Source organism: Nelusetta ayraudi, unplaced genomic scaffold (genome assembly GCF_046127955.1).
Source record: "Nelusetta ayraudi isolate G7.1 ecotype Tasmania unplaced genomic scaffold, CSIRO-AGI_Nayr_v1 ptg000135l, whole genome shotgun sequence".
Classification (NCBI taxonomy): domain Eukaryota; kingdom Metazoa; phylum Chordata; class Actinopteri; order Tetraodontiformes; family Monacanthidae; genus Nelusetta; species Nelusetta ayraudi.
The window spans coordinates 22,136,688-22,157,500 of NW_027466185.1; the positions used below are offsets into that span (position 1 = coordinate 22,136,688).

The 20,813-nt window shown below is 47.0% G+C and overlaps 2 protein-coding genes across 4 annotated transcripts in view; both read right to left on the reverse strand.

The window, feature by feature from the left end:
- Positions 1-11,086, reverse strand: part of med30 (mediator complex subunit 30) — a 35,042-nt gene extending 23,956 nt beyond the window's left edge. The window contains exons 1-4 of one of the 3 annotated variants that reach the window (XM_076011288.1): positions 10,940-11,086; positions 8,627-8,913; positions 5,048-5,206; positions 1,030-1,137 (exon numbers count right to left, since the gene is read on the reverse strand). In XM_076011288.1, coding sequence (XP_075867403.1) covers positions 1,030-1,137; positions 5,048-5,206; positions 8,627-8,830 — 471 coding nt within the window. In that variant the 5' untranslated portion in view covers positions 8,831-8,913; positions 10,940-11,086. Of the gene's footprint in view, positions 1-1,029; positions 1,138-5,047; positions 5,207-8,626; positions 8,914-10,230; positions 10,376-10,539; positions 10,767-10,939 lie in introns of those variants that run through there. The other 2 variants (XM_076011289.1, XM_076011287.1) reach the window with 2 other exon arrangements.
- Positions 11,087-12,166: 1,080 nt separating this feature from the next.
- Positions 12,167-20,813, reverse strand: part of ext1b (exostosin glycosyltransferase 1b) — a 113,085-nt gene continuing 104,438 nt past the window's right edge. Inside the window, exons 10-11 of the mRNA XM_076012042.1 lie at positions 18,923-19,094; positions 12,167-16,482 (exon numbers count right to left, since the gene is read on the reverse strand). Coding sequence (XP_075868157.1) covers positions 16,297-16,482; positions 18,923-19,094 — 358 coding nt within the window. The 3' untranslated portion in view covers positions 12,167-16,296. The remainder of the gene's footprint in view (positions 16,483-18,922; positions 19,095-20,813) is intronic.

Here is a 20,813-nt window from a genome sequence, read left to right on the forward strand (position 1 = left end):
GGGGGGGGGGGGGGGGTCACTTCTCCATTTTCGCGAAATCACCACCAGCCGTTAGCTCGTTGTTGACTTTGTTGTTGACTTGTTGTGGAGTGCCATGAATGTTTTGTGCGTGCAGGAAGAGGACATCGGTGCTCTGTGCGATGCTGGTTAAATCACACATTTTAATCTTTGCTTTACCAGTTTCAACTTCAATTTATTTAGAATACTGGAGCCCTTGGAGACGCAGCTTCCTGTTTTCGAGGAGGTCCCGCCGCCTGGTTTAACTCAAAACAAAGACCGATGGACGGATTCATGTTTCACGTTCCAACTAGATTTGATACTGCGAGGTTACATGTGGAATATATTGAGATTTTTTTTTAAAAAGAAACAGCCATATCAAGTGATTACAGTAGAGATTGCAGCCCTCTTTCTCTCTCTTTATCCTCCCTCTCCCGAGCTTGCCAGTGAACTACTGTGGCCTGCGAGCACAAACCTGGATACCTTGTCCACTTTCTTCTTCGTTAGTTCATTTGAGGACGCGAGCAGTCACTATCAATACGAAACGTGCAGACAGGTGGGCTGGATTGTCCACAACTGGGAGCAAGACCCTTGCTGTATGTATATTCTTATGTACATATGAGAACCATTCTATGGCTACATAAACTAAATCACTTTCATTGTACTGTGAATATACACTTTTATTAATTAATAATTAATTCAAAGATTTTTCTGTGTGTTCGTAAAAATTCATGATTGAGGTTTCAACTCTGCTCTGCTACTCCAACTTTTCTATACAGGCTACTAAAATTCATTTCTGGTTTCCAACTTCTCAGCATCCCTGACTGAGAGCCTATAATGTTTTTGGGTTTTTTTTACATTTTCACCTCGCGATGGCTGGAAAATGTGCGAGGGCTCATCTGGCTGAGGCAACATGTTCATTTTGTGAGGCTTTCTCTGCCATCACAACCAACTTTTCATTCCACTGCTGCCAGCGGGGGGGGGGGGGGGGGGGGGGTCAAGGCAGTGTTATTGGGGAACGGGACACAATACCTTGTTGACCTCGAGGATTTCTCTCTTCTCCTCGGTGGCGGGGCGGCTCTGGGCGGCCGAGCGATCCTCGTGCTTGGAGCCGTCGTCGTCCACGAAGGGAATCAGCAGCTGAAGGCCGCACAGGGGACAAAGCATGTATGAATGCACGATGATAACTGTTTTAGTTTTCACTCAGATCAATTAAAGAATACACAGTGTAAGCACTACGGCTACTGACTTTGTAGCTCTATTATAAAAGCGTACATTTCAAAAATTAAATCATCATCATCAACATCATCATCATCCATTGTTATCATTTGAATCAATTCTGTGTGAACGCGTAGACGGACGGCTGATAAACAGCAATATGAAGCTCATGCAGGATCAGTCAAGTGTAAAACTTGCTGTAAAAACTAATGCAAGAGAGTTTGAAATAAAATAATGGCTTTGGATAAATGTGTCTAAATGGTAAATTAACTCATAGAATGCAGTGATCAAGTACATAATGGATATCATTTTGTTGCTTATTGTTAAGAAGACAACATAAGAAAACTCAATTCTTGTCCTTGTACTAGTTCTTGTAAGTTGAAAGTTGCGGAAGCTCAACAATGACACGCACAGATTGGGTTTCCGGCACAATTTCACAAAAGATGGGTCGGCCATTTTTGATGAAAGCTGTTTAAATAATCTAAAAACTTCCATTATCCGACAGGCACCGACCTCCTGTTGCAGAAAATAAAATAGCAGCCAGGATGCAGCGCCTGAGCAAACACAGATAGGGCAGGAACCTCGGCAACGCAACGCAACGCAACGCAACGCAACGTAACGTAACGTAACGTAACGCAATCAAATGAGCTACTGTAGCTCCTCCCTCACAAACGGGCTAGGTGTCTACAGTCGGTCGGCTTGACTCGAGCCCGAGGTCTCGCAGCTGGAAGCCGAAGACGGAGACGCAGCGCGTGAAAGAAACCAGCAGACTACGACTGTGAGATGTGGACATGGGGAGAGTGGAAAACGTCCAAGAGAAAGAGTGGGATTGAGGGAAAAAGCTGGGTGATGGCGGTGGGAAATGTCGAGGGGGAGAGAGAGAGAAAGAAAGAAGGAAAAAAAAGAGAAAGAAAAGAGAAGGAAAGAATGAAAGAAAGAAAGAAAGAAGGCAGGCAAGTGTGGAGACGTGCAACAAAAAAGAGAACTTGGAGAAGTTTCAGGGCTCGTGTCCGTTTCCAGGCGGGAGTCTAGACTGCTGGAGCGGGGGGGGGGGGGGGAAGAAAACTGGCCGGGACATTTTTTCCAGGCAAACTATGAACTTGTCTCCGGATGAAGTAGGATTATTGTTTTTTTTTTCCTTCCTCCCTCGCTCGCTCCCTCCCTTTCATTTTCTGATCGTTTACGGCCAGAACTAATGATGTATGGAGTTTCTGAGATGGTGGGCAGAGCTTGGCAGCTGCGTTGATGGTGGTGGTGGTGGTGGTGGTGGGGGTGGGGGTGAAAAGTGCTGAGTGGAGTGGGAAAGATGGATGGGAGGCCACATTGTGCGCACGTGCACGTGTCGCCGTGCGGCCCGTGCGTACGTGCGTGTGAGTCATAACCCTTCGCCTCCCTGCGGACGAGATGGATGCGGTTTCCCCGCCTGACGGCGAGGAATGGCCTCCGCAGGTCGCTCCGAGGAGAGGAAAAAAGAGAAAAAGGATAAAATCCAGTAAAGTAATCAGAAAATGACAGGGTGAGCGCGAGAGCGAAAGGAAATGACAGGGAGGAAAGGAGGGAAAAGAACCAAGGCCAAGACGGCGATTGGGACGAAGGAATGGAAATTGGACGGGGAGTGGGGTGTGTGTGTGTGTGTGTGTGTGTGGGGGGGGGGGGGGTATTTGGAGCGAGGGATGACAGCTGGGGAGGAGAGAGAGAGAGAGAGAGAGAGAGAGAGCGAGCGGCGCGCTGACGTGTGCGTTTTGCTCCAGCTGCTCCTTAAACGGCTCTGTTGCTAATTAGGCGGCGATGAGGTCACGCTGCCCGACTCATTGATTCCACTTCCTGTTTGCAGGGAGACGGACGGCCGGCCAGCGACCGCCTGCTTCCTCCGAGATGATGAATGGGGAGCGCCGGCCGGGTGCGGGGCGGGGGGGGCTTTGGGAAAGGTTGGGGGAAGGGTGGAGAGGGGCGATGAGCAACCTTCGGCTTCACGGTGAACGCGTCCGAGGCGCGCCATTGGTTGGTCGGCCACGGACTGGGCGTCGACCTTTGATGGGTCCGAACGAAGTAAGCTGGAAATGAGGGGGTTATATATATATGTATATATATATATATATATATATATATATATACTGTGTGTATAATACCATTTTTTTTTAAAACATATTATTCACAATCCTTCTTGCCAAGCAGAGAGAACTGCAACTGGTCCTATGTGTAAAATTCAGGGACCGCCCACCTCCCACCGAATATTAACAGGTATTTTTCACACTGGTTGAAGCCATTACTGCAGAAAGAGAGAGAGAGAGAGAGAGGGAGAGACAGAGAGAGAGAGAGCGAAAAAACGGCAGAGTAAGCTCCTTGTGGCGTTTGATTTAGGGGGCGGGGCCTCCCGACTTGACGGATGGTTGGAAAAGCTCCGGAGATGCGGTGCAGTCAATGTGGAGAGGAAAATGTCCGCGGCGGTGGCAGTCGTGGCAAAATTTGTTCCAATTTAAGACGGGACCCTCCCCCCGTCCCCCCCGTCCCCCATCCCCCTCCCCTCTCCTCCCCCCTTTATCCTCAGTGGGAGTCTGGAGAGGGAGATTAGCTCCGAGCCAATCTGTCGAAATTGGGAAGGGACTGCCGCAGTCATAAATCCAATCAAACAGTTGTTGATGGCCTAGTGGGAGCCTTCAACACTGCACGCCCGAGCTCAGAGCGAGTGTGTGTGTGTGTGTGTGTGTGTGTGTGTGTGTGTGTCTGTGTGTGTGTGTCTGTGTGTGTTTCCGAAAGTCTTTTGCAGGCACTGGTGGACGTAGTGCAGCAGGTTTGTGAAGGTGGAGAGGAACCCGGGGAGAGAAAAGACAGAAGTGGAGTGAGTTAAGAGTCCCTGGGGGTAAAAGACTTGAGAAACTGTTGCGTGAGAGTGCAGGGTGTGGGCACAACAACTGCAACAACAGCAACAAACAAAAAAAACAACAACCAAAAAACAAAGCTTGCCAAAGAGTGAAGAAATCTTTTTGTTCGTGTGAAGCGGCCTGCTCATTTCTTGCTGACGTTGCATCTCGCCGCGTTGCCTGCTCATTTATTTATCAACGCCGCACCGATTCTGTTCACTCGGCTTCCGTCTTTCAGCCCCACAAACCAACAAACCACAGGCCCACAAGTAGGCTAAATAAGAAATTCAGAAAAAAGAATAACGCAAACAGTTTCACGTTTCGGTAGTTCGTAACGATAGTGACTTTAGCTTGTTTCAAATATTCTCCAACAAGGTCCAGTGTTCCTGATTTATGATTTTTATGTTATATTAACACTCGCAGGACAGTAAAAGTAATATGGTCTTTCTATCCTTAGAATGGTTCTCATATATATGTATGAGAATACACACAGAGCAAAGGTCTTGCTACCAGTTAGCTGCCATTTTGCAATACCATATTTCGAAGGAAGCCCAGTGTGGACAATCCAGACTGCATTTCCTAATGAGGTTGACTGCTCGCATCTTCAAATAAGCCAACTAAGAATAATGTGGACGAGGTATCCAGGTTTGGGTGCGCAGGCCACCGTAGCTCACTGGCAAGCTTGGGAGAGGAAGGGTGAGTGAAAGAGCTCTGCAATTTAAAATGTAACCACCTGATGTCGCCGTTTCTTCTCAAAATCTCCAAATGTTTCACGCTCAACTTTTAAAAAGGGGAACAAGGAAGAATTTCTTTTCTATTTCAAAAAAAGAAATTCACTTCAACAATAACGCGTGTTTGTAAAGCTAACTCCCAAAAATTAGGAAGTTAACTGAAGTGGAACACGTCCAATGTGCCGTTCCATTAAAAATGGAAGCTTCTGGCAGCGCTCCCGAGCGCTTCCGTGTCCTCACCTCCGGCGGTATGGGGTCCATGCCGGCGCAGTTCTCGTTGCACTTGTCGAAGACGAGGCGCAGCTTCCGGAACAGCACGGACAGCATCCGCAGGTGCTCCTGGAGTTTCCCCAGCCGGTCCTGGTGGGTGGGGGGGTGGTACGTCACGCCGTTGGGAAGCTGCGAAGGACACGACATGTGAGGCGCACGACAGAAGTTCTCTCATCTGGAAAATGAAGCGCCGCCCCCTAGGTGTGTAATTGTGCAGCTGTTGGAGGAAATTATTGTTTTTTTTTGTTGTTTTTTTTCAAAAATAACATTTTCAGCAAAATGTGGATGAAGCACAAACCCATCCAACCTGGGAAAGAACATCGCCGGCGGTCTCGTTAGTTGATGATAATTCATGTGACATCATTTCGCACAGCGTTTTCCGCAACTGGTGGGTCGCGACCCAAAGGTGGGTTTGCGGAGATGTTTTGATTGGGTCGCAGCATTGTGGGCAGTTTGCCTTTTTTTTAAAAAAGGGATTTAAAAATATTTTTTGGGAGAAAATGCATTTATTTTGCAGGACACAATTCAACTGAATCATTTCAATAACTTATTTACCGGACACGATGGACAGTAGGCGAGCGTTGTTATTTTCGCGGAATAAATTTGGGTCGCGACTTCATTATAAGGAAAATAAAAAAAAAAAAAAAAATGCAGGTCCTCAGACTCCACCAGTTGAGAAGCACTCATTCAGCAGGTATCGCCAACAGAGAGGAGTCATTAGTCGGGTCACTTGGTTCCGTTTTGACGAATCGCTTCGCCGGCTGCCTTCCGAATGCACACACGTCTGAGCCGCGTGACCAATTGGGATCAAAACGAGACGGCATTTATGTCACAGCGATGCGTCTGAGCGAGGACGGTTTTAGAGGAACGTGTTGCGACAAGATTGGAGTGTGATCAACGCTCGCGTGACGCGGGAGGTGCCGAGAGCTGGACGGGTAAAACCGTGAGAATCCAGCTGTCACGCTCGACGGATTGATTTGTTTATTTATTTTTTGCAGCTTGTCACAAATGACGTGTGCGTGAACGCAGATGCCCTTCGTAGCTTCCCACACTGGTCAAATACGAGCACTGAACTGTCAACCGCTTGGTCACGTGGGGAGCGACAAAAAGACGGCGTCACTCGCGACCGAGGCCAGAAAGCTGGTTGCGTTGAAGCGTCCTGGTTTCACAGTTCAGGAGTGAAGCGAAAGTGCAGCGCTTGCAGTTTATCTCCATTTTATTTAGATTTTACTTGCGTGTCCTGGTCTCGCTTCCTCTTATTTCTGTCTATTTCTGATCCTCTGCGGCTCTTTCGCGTTGGCACGTTGGATTGAGAAATAAAGCGCCTCGAACGCAGGTGTGGGACAGAAATGGATATGAAAAAAATATATATATAAAAAACAAAAAACTTTCCATTAAATTGTTGCAGACGCAGGGGGTTCACAAGGATGGGAGCATTTTTTTTTTTTACAAGATAAAAATGTTCTGCCTCTCGCCGGCCGCACAAGGGGCCTGAGACACCTGAGCAACGATAAAGAAAGAATGTTTCCCTAACAGGTTTCTGTTCATTCAACAACGTGGCACCTGCTGCAGAGGAGAACGAGTAAGACTGCGGAGTTAAACCACAGAACCGAGAGCAAGAGTTTAGGTTTCTGAGAGAGAATTATTGCACGACTTGATGGTTGCTTTCTTAGCTTGTCAGGTAGAGAGATGTTGAAGGTGCTACTATTGAAGAAATATTTAAGATGTACTGTAGATACATTTATCCAGTGACCTTTCCGTCTTTTTAAAGAAGCCACTGTATGTATTGACAGAGTAAATACCAAGAGGCACTTCCACTGGATTGCTCAACATTGTCCACCGACGGTGTTGCTGTGATATTTGCAAAGTAAAATGCCCGCAATAATGGGGGAGGCCACTCAGGATGCGCTGGCGTTTTGACAACACTAAGTGCTACAAGTAATGAGTCATGTGTTATTATTATTATTTTTTTAATAGGCAGCGGTGACAAGCCCCCTGGCAGCGCCGTCTGATGATAAACATCCTACGTGGCGCGAAACAAGCCCGCCCGCAGGGCAGCAAAACGGGAGCGACAGACGGAGGGAACGAGGAAGGGAAGATAAATGAAGAGTCTTCTCTTTTTTCCCCGCCACACAACATAAGCTCTGAAACGCCGATACGAAAAAACCCCCAAAGAAAGATTCCAGTCACAGCACCGCTGCTTGTGCATTCTGCGGTCGGAGGAGCGCTCGTTTCGCCCGTCTCAGGCACCGGGGCTTTTTTAACAAGGAGGAGGAGGAGGAGTCTCGGAGGAGCTGGCGCACATCCGCCGTAAACTCGCGCCGACCTCGTCCTCAGAAATCCGTCAGGGCCAAACAACAGCACCGCTAACAAACACACCTGGTGCACGAAAAAACAAGAGAGGACCCCGAGCGCAACTCGTCCTCCCTTTGAAGACTGGGATTCGGCACGTCTGAAGCTGTCGCGCAGGCGCCCCGCGTCACTCTGGCGCTGTTTATGTTCTGTGAGAAGGCCCAGCCTGTCACGTTTGTTCTGCAGTCGCTTCTCATGTGAGGCCCGAGAAAAGACAAAAAGCAAAAGCCTGATTTTTATTTCATATAAAAATTAATATTGAAAAAAAACAAACAAACAACTCTTTTTGTTCTAGTATAATTGGGCAAAATTCTCAATAATAAAACTGATCTCGAATTGCTGGACTGATGTCTCAGACAACCTCTAGAATAATGAGCCTACCTGACTTGTAATTTTTCGCAAAATCAACCTTTTCACCTTCATCACAACAGTTGCTATTAAGTCCAGCGAATAACTATGATATCCAACCTGCACTGAGGGACTGCAGTTTAATTCAGAAGGCAACAAGTACTTATATCTAATACGCACATAAACAGTAAAAGTTTGAACTGCGGCAATATAGAAAGAATCCTCGCAATGACATCATTAGGTAGGTCAAAGGAAGTGCGGACATTATATCAACAATATGCTCTAACCGGCCACGAACAGGAATAGCTAATCATTAAATAGCCAATCACATTGCAGCAACTCCACGCAATGTGTGTACATGGGGTGGAGACGAGTTGGTTGAAGTTTAAAGTGAGCAACAGTGAAAAGTAAAGCGACTTCAGGCAGAAACATTGTTATTTTTAATTGTTACGTGTTTAATGATCTTTTTTTTTTTTTGCTCATGTTGTTGTTTTGTTTGATCTGCCTTTATTCTATTTTATTGTTTTTAACGTGCTCAATAAATTCCGAACTCACTAAAACTAGCTTAATAAAAGATTGGGGAGGTGACTTTGACCGTGGGGAACAAACACACAGGCTGGTGTGAGTATTTCACCCAGTACGAGTCTCCCAGGATTCCACACTGGCTTGACCATCTCTCGGGTTTAGTGATGAAAAGAGAAGAAAGTATCAAACCAGCAGCAGCTGTGCAGAGTCAAATTTCTGTTCAGAATTGTGGAACAAAATATTTCTTTTAAGCGAGGCAGTCGGTATTTTTGGTATTTTCAACCATCCTGCAGCTGGAATGAGATGAGGTGGACGCATTCCAACCTGCATGTTCCTGAGAAGCTGGAAGATTTCCATGGTCCTGATGACAATGTCCTGGACCGTCTCTTGGCCGATGCGACACAGCGAGGCTGTGTTGACGTCCCGCGCCGCCTGGGCCTGATGCTGCTGCTGCTGCTGCTGCTGCTGCTGCTGCTGCGGGGCAGGAGGCGGACTGCCGAACGGCGGCACCAACGGAGGCGTCGTCATGGCGCCGGCGGGTCGGGAGACTGTCGGAAGGTGGGCGGAGGTCCACGTGGTCAGACTCTCGGGGGCCGACCTTCACTACATACCTGCGAACAATCGGAGGAGAATGGTGCGGTGACAATAATTAAAATGAAATACGACGAGGTCAGATATTGTGGTGGATCGTCAGGCAGCGGCAGTGATGTGTAGATGATGATGAGGTCGTCCTCGTTGACACCGACTTGATTACACAGAAGCTCATTGGCCGAGGTCTCGTGGCCAGGTGTGAACAACTCAATGAAATACATCAACATACAACACCACAGAGACATATGCACAGATCTAATGGATGGAGAGAGACACGTCACTGTTCCAGAGCGAATGGAGGTATTTACAGACCCTTCGTGGAAACGTTGAACACAGCGTATATTATATGGAATTTCTTGAATATTGAAATGCCCAATTAGCAATCGGGGAGTAACGCAATTAAGTGGACCCATCTGCTAACCCTGAGGAAGGGTAACCTCATCAGCACAGACTGCTTGATTTAAATTAACTGCATGTTCTTTCTTTCCATTTCCTCATACAAAGGCTCTGAACATATAGCACGGGATGTTTCAGATACTACAACATAAAAAACATATGATAAAGTTTTACATTTTTCCAATTTTAACCTTAATTCCTGAGGAACAACCTTGCACGAATCACGTGGAAAACTTTACGCATTATTCTTCTTTTTGGACCTTAAACATGTTTGGTGGGGCACAAGGCAGTCTCATAGGGTGGGTATTCCACTGCCCGCCGTGACGTCACGAAGGGCAGTCTCCCCCCTACGTTTTCCCAAAAACCCTCTATGATTAGTGGAAAGAGCAAACGCAGAACTCCAGTCTTCACCGACTGCCAACACGGCAGACGCAGTGGAAACACTGCAAAAGTGAAGCGCTTTAAAAAGGTGCGCAAACGTTCGCATAGGATTTACGCTGTCGCGTCCGAAACAGCGTGAAACGTCATTCGGAGGTGCCCTTTAAACACTTTCGCAGCTGTTTTAAATCACCCCAGCCGCATTAGCGGCGCGGCTCCTTTCCCGCTGACTTCGGTCCACCTGTGACTGCGACAGGAGCCCGCTACGACTCGGCTTCCGTCCCAGTCCATCGGTGAATTTCATGGATCAACACACAGACGCTCGGTGTCCGACAACAGGTCAAATGGCTAACAAGTGAAGCGGCTAAAGTGGACCTCGTCATGTAAAAAAAAACAAAAAACAAAAAAACAAACAAAACACACACGATGCGGCAGCTTTTGTTTCGCTTCCCTTTTATTTTTTTCATTATCCACGTTCTATTTTCCGACATGACGTCAGTCTTCCCGGCACCGTGCCGGTTTATTATCAGTCTACGGCGCAAAAGCGAGCACGCAAATGTTACCTGTGCGGCGGCAATCGGTCTGTTTTGTTGACATGTCAAGTTTCCTGGCTCTGCCCCGAGGATCTCAGCTGCGGCCAAACATCGCGAGAACCTGTCACGCTTGCCTTCGCGATCGCGAAAGCGGTGATGGAGAGGCGGTGTCACCGGGAAATGGGTCCGTGTCGTGATTTCATCCGAACTCTTGCCGTGAAGAAAACTACCTTTGCTACCGGAGCGCTTTGTGTGCGTGACTAACTCCATAATAACTCGGTCAATGAAAACAGGCATTTCGAACATTTTTTCTTAACGCTCAGCGTGTTTGAAGCTCACGCTTTAAATTAGAACCGAGGACTGACAAGGGCTCTCGTTCAATATAAATGGGGGAACATGAGCCAATATCCGATATAGAGGGGAAACATGCCCGAGCATTGATGCGTCTGTGGCGAGCACACACTGGATGTCAGCAGCACTGTAGGGTTACAGATCCGCACTGGAACATCGACGTCTCATACGGGCGTGTTTAAGAATTCAGAGCAGAGCCAGGGTCATATATTCGATGTGTGTTGCGAGGGTTATCGTCCACGGGGAAGCGCAGATACGGCAAGCGAAAGGGAGCAAAAAAATAAAATCAAATCAATATACTCAGTAACTGGCTAATAAAGCGCCCTTCTCTGCGGCTTGGTTACGGTGTCTGATACGGGCGACGCAGCCAGTGAGGGAGCATCATTACCGGACCGATGGAGAGTCACTCTGGTTCAGCCGGGGCGGGAGGTCAGGGACTGGCGGCCACTCTTCCGTGTCGAAAATGATGAAGGGTGTCACAGCGCACAAGGTTACCCACACGCATTTATGACGTGTGAGTGAAAGCATGGCAGCCCTGCATTGTCATGTCCCCCCCTTTTTCTTTTTTTCTTTTTTATTTATCACATTAGTACAGATTTATGATCAGGACAACGTGTGTCATCTAACTGCGCCAATAGCGAAAATTAATATTCAGTTCAGTGTTTTTGGAAAGAGTTTCACCCTAGAGAGCCAACAGAAAGTCGTTCCTCTATGTGTACAAAGCATGTATAAAATATAGATCGACAGCTCGTTTTATTCAGAGTGCTTAATCGAAGTAATTGTTCAGGTGTGTTGTGAAGAGAAATTTGAAGAGTTCATTTCTGTAAATTTGCATTTTTTTTCCCACCCTGCAAACAAGCGTTTTCTTCGTATTTGAGGTTTTCCAAAAAAACAAACAAACAAAACAATTTATTGGAGGTTGTCAAGATGGATGAGCTACATTTAAAGAGTTGAAATGTATTTGTAATAAGTTATTTTTTTCATAGCTGTTAGTTAAACTTCCAACAACGATACGTTAATGCTCATAGGAAGCAACATGTGTCTTGAATAATTTTTGATTTTAAAGACAGCTGTATGATGATTGGCAAGTTATTTATACATGTATCCAGCACATTATTTTATTTTTTTCTATTAATATTTTGGAAAAATTTCATAGCCAGCATTTGTTTAATCAGTCCCAGGAGAAATTCTATAATAACAAAACATAAACATTTTATTCTTCTTTGGTCCCTTTGTTATTTACACCTTGAACTTTTTGTGAAGGCACAAACGACTTGGCCATGCCATGCTGTCACAATGTGTGTTGTTGTCTTCAGTGTGTTGTCATTTGTTTCCAGATTGTTTTTTGTTCACCGAAAACAGTCTTTACAACAGTTTAATCTAAAAGGACGCATAAAAGATTTCACAGTTTCAGTCATTTTTCATGTGTAAAGCGATGCCCTTGGCTCGTTTTCTAGATCAGAATTTTTTTTTTTTAACATTAAAATATTAACTATCCTAAAAAATTAATTACCCGTATCAGAAAGTGAATTAGACTCTCGCAACTTATCTCCAAGTTGCCTCAGGAAACATAAATTCTGAAGTCCAGCTGGAAATAAAAACACCATCAAAGAAGTTCAATATCATCAAATATGAGTTTATTTCATTTTCTTCTCCTCCTTTTCTTTTCTTTTTTTTTTTTTTTTTTATAAATCATTCTTACAAAATTGGCATTTTATCTATTTCATTTTGTGGTTTCTATAAAAGTCCTCTGTTAATTACAAGGTAGGGAGGGAGGAGAAAAGGCATCGGGACAGCCGGGCTCCGTTGAGTCCTTCCAGCCCAGCAGGTGTCGCTGCTGAGCCTGTTGCTGATAAATAATTCCCCCCCAAACAAAAACAGGAAGTGGTCATAGACTCAACAAAGTGTCCATAAGTGAAAACGGGGTGGGGGGTGGGCTTTGTCGCAATGAGACCGATGTGAACAAGCGTCCAGTGTGTGAAATTGGGAGTGGGCGGGGCTGAGCTGATAGGAGGCCCCTCCCCGTCCGGCTTGTCAACAACTCACATGGTAAAATGTTTTTCTTCTTTTTTTCTAAAAAAAGGCACAAATCAATATGAGATTTTGTAATGGCACCACCACCACCACCACCACCACCACCAACACTGTCTGTCTGTCTGTCTGGCACATTTCTGGATGAACCTCCGAAGGTCCGAGGCTCATCCTGACGACTAGATTTCCCTCAGATCAGAGGGTCGTTTGATTGGTTGGGGTCGGAGGGGTTTCCTGGCGCAACTGAATCTTCTCCGTCGCTCAGTCCCGAACTGAACTGAACCGAGACTACCGACTCCCTGATGATTAGCTACGTGGCGAGCCAACTGAAACACGCGGAGCCGCTTCCCGCTGCCAGATTTCGTCTCTGACCTGAATTCGAGCTGGACTGCGCCTCGACGCTCCCTCGGACCCATTTGACTTTCTGGGTTCGGGGGTAGGGGGGGGTGTTGGGGGGGTTGGGGGTCGAGGCTGAGCTGGGAGAGAGTGTTTCCATCTGCTGCTGGCGAACGCAGCTGCTTATTGTATTTCCCCATGTTTCACTTGGCGTGCTCTTTATTGGGACCTTTTTTTTTTTTTTCTAGCATTTTTTAGCATTTTTTTAAATCTCGCGTGTAGAGCCAAAATGGCGACCGCTCGATTTTTAAAGCTCAGCTGCAAAAATGTTATATCCCTCTCGGGGGGAGGGGGAGAAGCGCACAAGAAGGAGCGTGATGTATGTTTTCCGTTAGGGTGGAGGGGGTGAAATGCAATATGAGAGGTGCGTCGGTATCTTTGTGGATTAATGTGCACAGCGTGAAGAAAATAAAACTGAATAAATACCATTAGCTCCCCTCAGCGATGGCGGGATCACGTCTCGTGTCTGCGCCGCCGCCACGTCGTCTCAGAACGCACAGTCTGTTGTTTTTAACTAAATAAACTAATAGGAATAAAAATAAATATATATGCTTATGTACAGCGCTGAGAGTCGCGGGAAACTGGAGATAGGTGGCGCTATGTCTTTATGTGTCTGCAAAAGAGCCGGTGCCGGTGGTGATTTCAGATCATCGGCAATAACTGGAGTTGAGTGATCGCACATAAAAGGGCGGCGCTCGGATATGAATTTAAACGATACGTGATACGATAAAAATGGGGACCAGATGCAGGGCGGCCGAGGGGGAGATCCGTGCGCTTTCTTCTTCCCACCGCCTCCAGATTAAACCGAGATCACAGAGAATCTCTGCTGGCAAACAAAAACAAACACTCCCGACTTCTTGACGTCTCATGGTGTAAACAACAGAGGTGATAGCCAAAACAATGGAGGTGATGAAATGAGACGTGATGGGCCGTCTGGCTTTGATATGAAATGCAGAAACGTGGCTGGTACTTTTCAGCGCTTCAACCTTTTGCTGACGCAGCAATTTTTGCACAACTCATATCACAAAAAAACAAAACAACGATCGCATGTGGGATTGATGTTGCTAATGGCTAACAATTAGCATTGTCCGAACTGCCTGGCTAACACACGAGTGAGTTTTCCTTTGACAGGAAGAAGAAGAAGTTGGTAATGCTAACGCTATTGCGCTCGGTATGTTTTCTTTGCGCTGCTGGGCGCTAGCTGTGCCTCATATTGCGTACTACAGCGAGTATTTTTAAAAGCAGGAGACTCCTGGCAAAATTCCCGCTTTGACATTGCGAAATTCTTTTTCAGCGCAAAGTCTTTTTTTCGCAACTGAAGCGGCAAACTGCAAACAGATGGTGAGGACGACTCATCGTGCGAGACAGAAAACAGGAGCGTAGCGCGATGCTCAGGCTCGAGCTACGAATACATTGGCAATGTAGCGGATACTTAAATGGAGCGAGCACACCATTAACGCCACTTCTGCTGCATCATCCAATACGGCCTTCACCGAGCACGCTCGCCACCGTTCCAAACAGTGTTTAGTGCAGAAGTACGCAATTTGGGACACGTCCTTGATAGAAGCGCGACGCAACCGGGCTGTAAAAATTTCTTCATGTGAATAGTTTCACGTAGAAGTGGAAGGAGGTCTAAGGTGCAAAACTGCCAGTGGGCTTTGATGTGGATTTAACAGCGACACGAACACGCCGGTTTGAACAGGCAACATAATTCGAAACGCTAGCATGCTGCGTCGACTTCTCTTCTCCCGGGAACAAAACTGTTTTCTTTTTTTTTTAAAATAGCTTGATTGAAGAAAAAGGGAGGGGCCGGGCGGGTGTGCACCACTGTGATATGTCTCATAGGAGAGAGCGGGAGGGTGTTGGAGGAGGGGTTGGTGGCACTGGGTTTTGTCGCTAAAGTTAGCGTCGAGGCATCTCAGACAGCTGGAGCCAACACAACGTGCGATCGAGATCGAAGGTGCTGACGTCAGAATGGCACCGGTGCATTTTAGCTTTGGAGAAAAAAAAAAGAAGAAAAAAGAAAGAAGATCGGAGGAGTCTACAGACCTGCGATGGTCTGGGAATCTTACATCATCTCCACCCTGTGAGACGGGAGGGTGGGGGAAAGGTGGTGGAAGGTGGTGGTGGTGATGGGGGAGGGGGGTATAAATGGGCGAAACGCGTTCGGGTTAGAATGCGGCGTTCTGCTCCATTTCATCCAGAAATGTTCATTTCGCTCATTCCTAAACGGAGGGGAAATGTACTTCGCTCCAGCTTATGGTTGGATGAGCCAACTCTTCAAGGCACGCGCACGTACACGCGCACGCGCGTATAGAGTGAAGTGAAGTGGAAGTACAGAAAGTTTGCGAGAGGGAGAGAAAAAATAAAATAAAATAAAATGAAGAAATGAAGAAGAGCAAGTGCGGGGGAGGAAAAAAAATAGATGAGGGAAAGAGCGACGGCCTCGGCAGGGCGCGAAAGGAAAATGGGAACCTGGAAACGCCGTGTCGTGTTTTTCTTTTCTATTTTTAAGGCGTCGGAGCGATAACGCCGGAGCAAAGGGGCCGTTGCGGGAGGCGTATCTGCACATCAAAGACGGAGCCGAGCCGAGCCGAGCCGAGCCGAGCCGAACTGGACTGAACGGCCGGGTCGATAGCGGTGGTGGAGATTTCAGAAAAAATAAAAAAAATAACAGGTGCCCTTGCGATCGCTATTAAAACCTTTGTCTTGGGGGAAGCGGGGCGGGGGGGGGGACTCGGCTTTACGATTTCTGCCTCCTCGGGAACGGAAACCTGGAGAGAAGTAAGTGACGGTGCCCCCGATTTCAAAACCTCTGCGAGAGGTAAAAAAAAGGGTCAGCGGCGACACCGCAGCGCTGATTTGTACAGAAATCAAATCAACTTGTACAGAAACGGAAGCAGGAACTTTTCCTGTTGCTGAGCCCAGTTGTATTTGTTGTGTGTGTGTTTCTTCTTCTTCTTCTTCTTCTTCTTTTTTTTTTAAAGGTGGGCGTGGTCTGCTTGATTTTTCTTAAAAACTTCTCGGATGTGTTTGTGCACACCCTCCCCCTTCTAACCGCAGGAGAGTCACTGTCCTCGTCGATCCCGTACAAAAAAAAAAAAACCCAAACAAACAATAAAAGACCAATCCGAGAGTTTTCGCTCGTCATCGCGGCGGCGTTCGCGGATGTCCGTGCAGTTTGCGGCGCGATCTTTTCGCCCGCTGCGTCCCCCCGACTTCGGGCCGAGCGCCGCCGAGCGGAAGACGGCGCGCGGCCGATCCTCACTCCCGCGCCTCCCCCAGCGTGGCGTCCACCCCCGGGGGGCGCCGGTCCTGTCAGAGCCTCTCGATGTCCCTGTATTTCTTGCGCAGGATGGAGACCTGGTCCTTGAAGAGCACGGGATCCAGCCTCATCTGGGAGTGGACCAGCGGCATGGCGCCAAACCAGCTGGCGAACTTGTTCATGCAGGTTTGCCGCTGGGCGAAGTGGTCGGGGTCGGCCCAGCGGGAGGCCCGGGAGGACTGGAGGAGGGAGAGAGAGAGAGACAGAGCGAGAGAGACAGAGAGAGAGAGAGAGAGAAAACATCCGTTAGTAAAAAAAAAAATTACGTGTCGCAAATTTTTCCTGTGTTCGCGAGATGAGATGAAAAATAGGCGTATTTGGTAAAAAAAAAAGACTTTTTCCAGATGTACAGGTGAGATGACACACAGACGATGATTCCTTTCATCCATATATTTTCTAAATTAATGAATTAGAAAAAAAAAATGAAAACGCAAAGTAATTATTTCATGATTGAAAGGGTAAATTACAGTTAGTGACTTCCATTCCTGAACAGGGAAATTATTCTGAGTGGTTGAAAACTGTGCTTGATTAATTTCTGACTTCTCAGAACTGAGAAGCCCAATTTATGACAGGTAGTCAAAATTGTAATTTGAAAAAAAAAAAATAAATTGTATGTAAAATCTACACATTCAAAGTAAAACCAGGTTACTTTTCAATGTCTAAAACAACAAAATAAATGCACTAAACCAATAGTAAATAAAATAAAATAAAATAAAATATTTTTGTTAGTTAGTAAACAACAAAACAGTTAACTGTAAAATAATAAGAAAGTATAAGTTGTTCAAATTTTACATTAACAGAGATGCAATGCGGATGTGGTTGCAATACACAGAAGTCGTGACACTGCAACCTCAATGTATTTTGCTTTGCGGCATTTTTCAGTTCTCACTTGTGGAATAAAACCTGCCAGGATGAGAAAACAGAAAGAACAGAAATCTACGGATCATATTTTTTTTAAAAAAATACGTAGGACAGCGTTTGGATCTGCTAAAGGCTAAACGATAATGACAAGAATTTAGCCTGTTGAGCTGTGAAAAGATTGCGTATTCTGCTTGCACATTGAAGTGAGTCAGCGGCGTCTTCACTGAAGAAAACCATCAGAAGAGCCGCCGCCGACGTTCAGTGCGTCATCCGTCAATAAGTCATTAGCTGGATCATCTCTCTGTCTCGGTTAAACCGGGATCCAACTACAACCGAGGGAAAGAGAGAGAGAGAGAGAGAGAGAGAGAAAAAAACCAACCCTGACACGACCGCACTGGGTGCTCTCGCCCCCGACTGCTGTATCTGATTTGTCCCGTTAACCCCGAGGTTGTGCCAAAGAATTGAAGGAATTATTCATGGCTTCCTCGGAAAGCAGCCAGAGTTTCACCCCGGCTGAAAGGCCGCGACAGCCGCACACGCACGTACGCGCACGTACGTGCACACACACACACACACACACACACACGATGTGACGGGAAACAACAGCGGCTTGGGCGGGAATCCATGGAAAAAGGAAGAAATGAGGAGGATGCAATCAAAGTGGATTATATGATTATCTCTTTCTAGTCCAAGGTTGGCGGGATTTTACTTTATTATTTTTTTTTTTAAATAATTCACTCACATCCGCTAATTAGATTTCCCTTTAATGTGAGTCAATTCTCAACGGCGGAGGCGCCTTTGGTCGTTGCAATCAAAAGGGAGAAGACGCCGCGGAACGTCGACAAAATAACGCAGATCCGTTCATTAGACGCGTTTAGGGCCGGATTAACGGGCCGCGAGTCGCCGCGATCGACAATTTTTATTTAATTTTTTTTTCTTTTCACGGCTGAGTTGGAACAGATCCGAACGGATATGAGCGTGTGAGCAGGAATATATAAGAAATAAATAAAAAAAATTGCCATTCAAGGCAGGTCGCTGATACGAACACGGCTGGGCTTTAATACCTCACTGGTTCCTCCCGCACCTTAAAAAGATGGGAAATTGTAATTGTTTGGCTCTGTTCAACTCCTCTGGGAAATACAAAATGCACTTATGCTGTTTAAAGGTCCAGCGTGCGATATTCGGCTTGATTTATGACTTTGACGTTGGTAAAAAACTGAATACACTGCCCATAAGTACGTTAATAAAAGTGTACAATCGCAGTGCAATAAAACTAATTTGGTTTTCCTCCCCTTGGAATGGTTCTCATATGTAACAATATACATATAGCGAGGGTCTTTCTCCCAGTTTGCTGCCATCTTGCACCTCCATGACAGTGTGTTTCGTAATGAGGGCGACTGCTTGTGTCTTCAAATAAACCAACAAAGAAGACGGGGGACGAGGTGTCCGGGTTTGGGTGCGCAGGCCACCGTAGCTAGCCAGCGAGCTCAGGAGGGGGAGGGCGTGCTAAAGACATTGCAATCTAAAAATGTAACAAGCAAGCAAGACCTTTGCTATCTGTATATTCATATCAATATATATGAGAACTGCTCTCAGAGTAGCAAGCTAGCTGCAAAGACTGGACTAGACAACATGCCACTATGGTGCGACTGTAGTGGTAGCTAGCGAGCTCTAGCTAGGGGCTATAGCTCAAACCATTTGTTCCGACCGACCGAGGGCCGCGGGAGTGTAGGCGTGTCCAGCTGAAGACGGCCTCACCTGCCCCATCATGGTCTCTTTGTACTGCTTCTTCTGCGTGACCTTGATGGGCGGCAGCTTGGTTACGGCCGACACCAGGAAGTTCATCAGGATGTCTTCGCAGTTGGCCAGCTGGTCCACCATGCTCTTCAGGCTGGCCGGTAAGTAGTTGGTGTAGAGGTGGTGGTAGTACCTGGCGGGGTGGATGCAGAGAAGACAGCAGTGACTTGTCCGTCCGTCGGTCCGTCTCACTTGGCCGAACGCTGGTGGCGTGAAAGGCGATCCAGCGCTTTCGCAAAAAGAAAAACCAGCGTAGCAAGGGGCTTCGCGTGGCGTTGGCTACGTGTCATTACGGAGGCGATGACAACCGGCTGGGCCCTTCGGTGACCAGGCCACAACAAGGCAGCTGGCTGGTTCTGAAGGCTCCGGTGCACGGCCTATTCCGTGCCAAATGGGAAAGGATGACGGTGTATGTAATAGGTGGATGTCCATGCACTGTTTTGAAAGAAATACTATAATAAGAGAGATCAAACAGGATATCCTTTCTTTGTGTTCATTTGGTTCCCAAATCAGACCCTGGTAAAAATGTATTTACATACAGTAACTGTGGATATAAAAAGGAAAAATAAAAATAAAATGCAAATCAAAACAAGATTAATCGCGGTTAACGATGGAAATTCAAAGCTTAATTGCAATTTGTTTAGTTTACTAAACTTACTCAGACGCCAAATTATTTCCACGTGGATTTAAACTCGAAGCCAACAAACATTGAAACGTAAAAGAAGTGAAGGCAGCCGAACTAAAAGACGAGCGCTAGCTTTGTCAGTGCGCAAAGCTGGGATTTCACCCGTCCCATGACTTTCCTTCACACTCAGTCCTACTGTTCGCGTTCAAATGAGCGCCGACGTGACTGGAGCGGCGTCTCCGGGCCTCAAACGAGACAGTTTCCGAACGTCACTCCTGAAAATGTCAGGCAGTCATCGGTGAAACGAGCAGTTGTAGGGCCCGAAGCGCCGAGTGTCCACGAGCAACGGAACAAAGGTTCAGAACTTGAACGTTGGGAGGGCCGAAAGCCGTGAACGCATCCGCGGGCCGAGCGCTCCACTTCCGGATTGAATCGCCCACTCACAGAGAGTGATTAATGGCTGGGGCCGCAGTAATTGGCTGACTTCAGCTTAATGGAACGCTCCCTCCATGGCTGACTGAAGCACTATTGGTGGACTGGCGGAGAGACCAAATGCGACGGCCACATTTTTTTTTTGAGAGGATGAAACAAATCAGCACCGGTGGTCAAAGTACTCCTCGTCTCCCTGTGTGAAAACTAGGGCTGCACGATCATGGCCAAAATGATAATCACGATTATTTTAGTCAATATTAAAATCATGATCATTCATCACGATTAGTCATCGGGGGTGCTGCTGGTTGGATATTGCGCTAACGTCCCGGCATTTTCGTTGACGGGGGCGGGGGGGCAGCACGCTATCGCTATCGCGCTACGCTAACTCGGCAAAGTTACGTGCCGACAAAGTTTCGTTGGGGTGGGGATCGGGGGGGGTTATCACTGGCTTCACGTGGGCCGGACAGAGTCACGTAGCGGGCCGGATGTGGCCCGCGGGCCGTGGTTTGCCCATGTCTGCACTAGGTCCTCTCCTCCAGATGCTGCTATACTGTCTGCTCCCGACATTGCATCTCTCTCTCTCTTTCCCCTCTCTCTCTCTCTCTCTCTCTCTCTCTCTCTCTCTCTCTCTCTCCTTGCTATTTCGGCAGCTTAATGAAGTCTTAACCTTGCGTTCGCCCCCTGGTGGTTGGATGACTGAAAGTTCTCGACTTGACATGTACGGTAGCCGGCTTTTTAAATGTCAATATGGCCGACGATCAGCTCAGTTTAATCGTGGCAGCCAATATCGTGACC